Source organism: Manihot esculenta, chromosome 11 (assembly GCF_001659605.2).
Source record: "Manihot esculenta cultivar AM560-2 chromosome 11, M.esculenta_v8, whole genome shotgun sequence".
Classification (NCBI taxonomy): Eukaryota; Viridiplantae; Streptophyta; class Magnoliopsida; order Malpighiales; family Euphorbiaceae; genus Manihot; species Manihot esculenta.
Window position 1 is genome coordinate 17,575,193 of NC_035171.2, and position 7,032 is coordinate 17,582,224.

Below are 7,032 nucleotides of genomic sequence, written 5' to 3' on the forward strand. Positions count from 1 at the left end.
AATTGGTGAATCTTCTACTTCTATAAATAAAAAATCTTTTTATAGTCTAAAATCCTATCATTTTTTTATACTTCATAATTTTTGTTGTAACACTATTTTGTGCTAATAGGTTATGGATGCGCTTGTCAGTTCATAAGTGTTATTAAGATTATATCATAATCTTATAGACATTTATATAGATGATATCATCACGTATATATTGCAATTCATGCATTACCTACATTAAGAAAAAAAAATCTTTGAACCCCTCATCTTTTCTCCATCTTTCATTTTAGCCCTTTAAGCTAAACCAAAGCCCCAAATTAATTTTTATTTTAATTCCTTTCAACCTAAAATCCATTTTCCTCCCTCTTAGACATCAAGCTTTAATAGGTAATTTTCTCTCATTTTCCTAGTAGATTTCTTAAATTTTATGTATTTTTTTAGTATATTACATGGTGATTTTTATGATTTGAGATTTGAGAGAGCGAAATGTTGATGTATAGGTTGATTATTCTTTATTTAGGGATTTTGTTCAATGAGTTATTTTTATTATAATAGATTCCTAATTTTTGTAAGAAAAAGATATTAAAAGGAGAATTTCACTATGTATCAGGAAATTGAGGTTTATTTTCTTAAATAGTTATTGTATTGTTAGAACAATATGTATTGAATAATCTTAGATCTACGATAACTATTAGAATATATATTAATATTGAAAATGTTGAAATTTATTGTTGAGAAGAAGTTAAGTGGGTGTATTGAAGGAAATGAAATATATAATTGGAATGGAAGAGTAGAGATAATTAGAGAATGGTAGAATTTTTACAATATGTAGTTGAACGCCCCAAATGGACATTTTGAATTATTTGTGATGATTATTGTCGAGTGCCATTAAGTTGGTTGAGCCTTTGAAAAATTGAAAGGAAAAGTCTAGTTTACGCCAGAATGCTGCCGAATTTTTGTTAAGATTTTCAAAAATTAATCATGCATTTCACATTTCACATTTGTATTCCACAATTTAAATTCTTGTTTTTGATGTATTATATTTTCTGTAATTCTAGAAGAGGATCCAACCCTTGTTCTAGACCCTAGGGATGGTTTTATTTAAGGTACACTACAAAAAAATTGACTATCAGCGACGGATTTAGTGACGGAAAACACTTCCGTCGGAAAAAATAAATTTAGCGACGGATCAGCGACGAATAATATATATTTATATTTCTGACGGATTAGTGACAGATTAGCGACGGATTTTTAAAATATTAGCGACGGAATTTATTCCGTCGCTAATCCGTCAGAAAAAACGCAAATATAAAAGAAAAAAACCCTAATAATTTCCTTATATCTCTTTTGATTTTAGCAGCCCCTCTTTCACTCCTCTGCTCTTTTCTCCTCTCTCCGACACCTTCTCTTTGCCGCAATCGCCTCCGCCGCTGCTGGACGCTCGCCGCCGCCGCTGCTGGACGCTCGCCGCTCGCCGCTCGCCGCTGCCAGGTACTTACTTCAATCTGCTGCTGCCGCAGCAGCTCGCTGCCGCAGCAGCATGCTGCCGCTTGCTGCTGCAGAAAGCTTAAATTTAATTTTTTAATTTATTTTATTTTAATATATTAAATTAAAACTTATTACTAAATTGATTTGCTTTAATTTTTATAATTAGAAGTTGAAAAAACTATATGTATTGGAAATTTTATTTCTTTGATTCAAAATCTTATTTTTTATAAAATTATATTATGAAATTTTAAAATAATTATAAAAAATATTAAAACAATTAGTATATAATTGTGATAAATATAGGATAAAATAGTTTAAGGTAACATGTTAAATACTCAAAAAAATAAAAAAAATAACCATGAAATTTTATAGATAAATAGACAGTAATTTAATAATTAATTTTTCAGATAATTAGTAAATTATTTAATTAATTATTATTTATAATTTAATTGGAAATTTTAAATAATAATGTCTTAATCAAATAAATAAAATAAAGTCTTAATCAAATACATAAAATACTTAAAGTCTTAATCAAATAGATAAAATAAATAGTAATGGTCCTTTTCTAAAATAATATTTTAAATTTTCTAAAAAATACTAAATCAACACAATAATATAGCTTAATTTAAAAAATACTATAATCATGAAAAAAACTTAATAGGTCTTTAAAAGAAAAGGTATTGTTTGTTTTACATATTCCTTTTCTAATGTTTTTTTTAATTATTGTAAACATTTGTATGAAAAATTATTCAATTTTTTTTATAACTCATTTTCATAACTTTTGATATGTATAGTTTGGCTTTGTCGGTGTACTTTACATGCCTTTATTCAACTCTACTTTGATATGTATTGTTAAATTGATTAGTGTGTTTGATTTCTTAAATTAGTATATAATTAGAGTTGAATTTGTATATTGATTAAGGTTTTATATATTGTTTGTCTTTATTGTTAATTGAAACTAATGGACAATTATTTTTTTAGATGCCTCGAAGAGCAGTATCATCTAGAGGTAGAGGACATAGCCAGCAACTCTCAATGAATGAAACAGATGAGGCAGTACAGGTGCAGGAGGAAACACTGGAGCACACTCCACAAGCATTAGGGGGGCAAACAAACGCATCCTCATCATCATCAGTTCGAACTAGAGGTCCGAACTTGGGACATCCTATCCCATCAAACCCTTCTGATCGACAATTGATTAGATTGAAAGGAAATGTGTAAGTCATATACAACTTTTTGCTATTGATTTAATATGTATTATTACTTACAACTACTCATTATATATAAAAAATATTGCAGTTTTTTAGATTCCACAGTTACTAGATCAATCACTAATGACATTAAGATGCGCTACACTGCTCCATGGAAAACTTGGTCAGAAATACCTTTAAAGATAAAAGACGAGCTCTTCGGACTTTTTCGGGTAAATACAACTTATATTCTAAAATTTATAATATGCATTTTAAGTTTTTTATATTTACATAACACTGATTGTTATTTGTAGAGTCGATATACATGGGATGAGAGTGAAGAAGGTATGGTTCGAATTGCTTGGGAAAAGGTAGGTAAGGAAAGATTGCGAGACATTCTTAATAGAGTTAGGAGCGAATTGTTGCGCAAGCACAAGAAGACAGATGTTGCTTATCTATACAATTTAGGACCAGATTGGATGGAGGCAGAGATATGGAATGAACTTGTTGCTTATTGGAGTACACCAGAGTGGAGAAAGAAATCAGAAGCTGGTAAAGCAAATAGAAACGTAGAAAAAGATGGGACTATTACGAAACACTCTGGTGGTTCAATAAAATTGGAGGTTCATGAGAATAGATTGGTATAACTCTTTTATTTTTTACTTTTATTTATACAATTCTATTTTTATATAGATGGCTAGAAATTATTCGTGCATCTTGTGTTGTGTGACTATTTCTTTTTTGTAGGCAAAGAAGTTGGGTAGACAACCAACTCAACTTGAACTATTTCGTGCAACTCACACAAAAAAGGGGAGTCAAGGTGTTTACATTGATGGAAAATCACGACGAGTTGATGTAAGTTACTTTTTGCTTATTTAATGTTATCACATTATTTTTTTAATTGTTATGTTATCATTAGTTGTGTATGATTCATGAAATGTTTATTATATTTTCTTTTTTTTTACTTAGGGAGCTTATTTGAGTGCAATTGCTGAAAATGTGAATGACAATTGTGAGAGTCCGTCTGCTTTTGATTTGAATAAGTGGATTGAAATTTCTGGAAGTAGCAAAGGAAGAGTTTATGGTTTTGGATCCTCTGATATTGCAAAATCAGGAACTCCAACTACATCTTTCTCATGCACATCAGCTCATCCTGGAGGACCTTCTCAAACTATGTTTTCTTTAGAGGAGGTTGAACAAATATTAGAGCAAAACCGAATCAAAATGAAACAAGACATGGAGCAAATGCAAGAGCAAATGCAAGAGCAAATGCGAGTGCAGATAGAAAAACAGATAAAAGATCAAATGAAATCATTGAAGAACAAAAATATATCTTCACCGCATAACACAACTGCAGATTCAGATGGTTCAACAAATTCATAGATTAGTTTTAAATTTTATAAATATTGTTAAGTATTATGGATTTCTTTTTAATTTTATGAACATTGTTAAGTATTATGAAATATTTGATTTATATTCAATGTGATTCTTAATTATAAATTATTTAATTATACAGGAAATATCTAAATAAATGCAAGAATTTTTTTTTATGATCGAATTTTAACGGACTAGCGACGGATTCAAAAGAATATTTATTAAAATGTTTTAAAATTTCCGACGGATTTCCGACGGAAAATTTTCGTCGCTAATGATTTCTGACAGATTAGCGACGGATTATTATAGGATGAATTTAGATATTCCGACGGATTTAGCGACGAGAAATCTCGTCGCTAAAACTTTCCGACGGAATTATCCGTCGGAGAATCCGTCGCAAATTTTTCCGACGGAGTTAAGATCCGTCGGAAATCCGTCGCTAATATTTCCGACGGACGCCCAATCCGTCGGAAAAAATTAGCGACATGACTTTAAGCGACGGACTTGAGTCCGTCGCAAATCCGTCGCTGAAAGTTTCAGCGACGGATTTTTTACTTTCAGCGACGGAAAAATCCGTCACTGATACCCTGTTTTTTTGTAGTGGTATATCTATATCTAATATTTTATTATAGAAGAATGAGAATGGATAATGGTAAATTTATGCTCTTCAAATAAATAAAAGTAAATTTATATTACAACTAAATAAATAGCCGACTACACTCTGCATATGCATCGATTAGATAGCACCTTGATGACAGGTGGTTCATTTTTTGTTCAGCTTATATTTATACTGTCTTTGGAATAGCGCCTGATATACATATAGCTTTTTGGGTATATATTGGGTGGTCGCCCTTTGGATAGCTCTACACACGTGTATGACCAGCGTAATTTTATTTGCTTTTGAATCAATATTGTCATTATAGGATCTAAGATGACAACATTGCTCTCAAGCTGTCAGTATTTTTATTTATTGCACATGAGATGCCAACATTATCTATTAGAGGCATGTTATGAGTGTATCAAATTCTTTATGAACTATTATGTTGTTGGATAAATGTTTTCGGTAAATTTTATTTCAGATTGATAATGTTATTTAAAATTATTATATTTATCCAATTGACTTATTTTAGCATATTATGTAGTACTATTAAGTATCAAAATCTTGTCTATTCCCATTTATTATTTATTTATCCGCTCATTGAATAGTCGTACTCACTTCCATATTTTAATATTTCAGATTCTTTTTGGTAATTCAATGTAGCAGCCTTATTTTTAAGCTTATCCTTACATCCACTTTACTAGCCGCATAGTTTAGTGTTGATTGGGCCAACTAGAATTTATTTTATAAACTTTAATTATTTTGGGATAAATGTATAAGTATCTATATTTTTCTAGGCTGCTAATATTATTTTTGGAGCAATAAATATACATTATTTTTTTATCCTCACTGAATGGATAAGAATGTATTTATGACAAAATTATGAATGTTTGGCATTGAGCCATTTTCCATATATATCTATACCTTCCAGAATTCAATAGGTTATCATATTAATTAGTATATTTTTAGGGGAAACTCTGTGAATCTGTCTTGTCACATTTCTCTTCATAGGTTAGAAACTAGGTGTGACACGGCCACAAACAATAGCAGTAACTAATTATGCAACAATTAAAATATTTCTAACATATAACTAAACATATATATATACATTATGGTGTATGAAAATGCCAAATATATATATATATATATTCAAATTGTAAAAATATCAATTCCAATCCACTAATTTTTCAACCTCTCTAATATTGATCTAGCTAGAATAAAGAAGATGGTCGGCACCGATACCTTTACAAAAATGGACATCTAAAATGTGCTTGAAGAGTTTGAAAATGATGGAAACTGTTGACTGATGAGACTTTTCCTAGTTACTTAGATTGCTTAAGTCTTAGTTAATGTTTTGATTAAAGACACTTTTTGCTGTAGATGTAATGATGAAAAAGGTTAGGTAGCTTATTATAGTACAAATCACCATACTTTAGCCATGCTTTCTTATTTTACTTGTGAGAGTTGCTAATCTCTCTTGTAATCTATGTAATCAGCCTCATTTTGTCTATATAATCAATGAATGATCGTCTCTCAGTAGAGAAGGAGAGAGTTAGAGAAGTTTCTGAAATGCTCTGTTTTCTGTCTCAATTCGTCACTGATTTTAGATATCTGTTTTCAGTTCTAAATATTTAATCTCAGTATTTAGTTATCTATTCTTTGCTCCATCTCTCAATAGTGGTATCAGAGCCCCTTATGTTCTTTAAGGGCCTGTAAAAGAGAGAAAACAAGTGAGAATCCCCTTTACAAAAAACATTTAAACACTAGAGTGCATAGCGATGGCTTCTAGTGGGTATTCTACTCCTTCACTACCTATATTTTCTGGAGAAGGCTACGCGATTTGGGCTGTGAAGATGAAGGCTTATTTCAAAGCTTTTGACCTATAGGAGGTGACTAAAACTGGTAGAGAAACATCTCCATTGAGAGATAATCCTACTGTTGCTCAGATTAAAGCTCATAGTGAAAAGTTTGCTAAAGGATTCAAGACTTTATCATGTCTTCATTCCTCTATCTCTGATATGATTTTCACAAGAATCATGGCTTGAGAATATGCAAAAGAAGGCTGGGATAGACTCAAGGAGGAGTTCCAAGGAGGTGAAAACTCGAGGTAGATGACTGTTCTCAACTTGAGAAGGGAGTTTGAGGTTCTAAAAATGAAAGAATCTGAAACTCTGAAGGAGTACACAGATCGATTGATGGCTATGGTCAATAAAATCATATTGTTGAGTGAAGATTTATCAGATAAAAGAGTTATGGAGAAGGTTCTTGTAAGCTTGCCTAAGAGATTTGAGTCTAAAATCTCATCTTTGAAGGACTCTAAAGATCTTAGCAAGATCACCCTACCTGAACTCATAAATTTTTTGCAAGCTACTAAGCAAAGAAGATTTTTTAGACAAG

At 30.9% G+C, this 7,032-nt stretch overlaps 1 protein-coding gene across 1 annotated transcript; it reads left to right on the forward strand.

The window, feature by feature from the left end:
* Window positions 1–700: 700 nt before the first annotated feature.
* On the forward strand, window positions 701–4,105 carry LOC110618475. The gene is made up of 7 exons (XM_043961433.1): window positions 701–737; window positions 1,343–1,476; window positions 2,455–2,690; window positions 2,773–2,896; window positions 2,978–3,304; window positions 3,411–3,518; window positions 3,633–4,105. The coding sequence occupies exons 1-7, from the start codon at window positions 701–703 to the stop codon at window positions 4,044–4,046; spliced, it is 1,380 nt and encodes a 459-aa protein (XP_043817368.1). The 3' UTR covers window positions 4,047–4,105.
* Window positions 4,106–7,032: the final 2,927 nt, after the last annotated feature.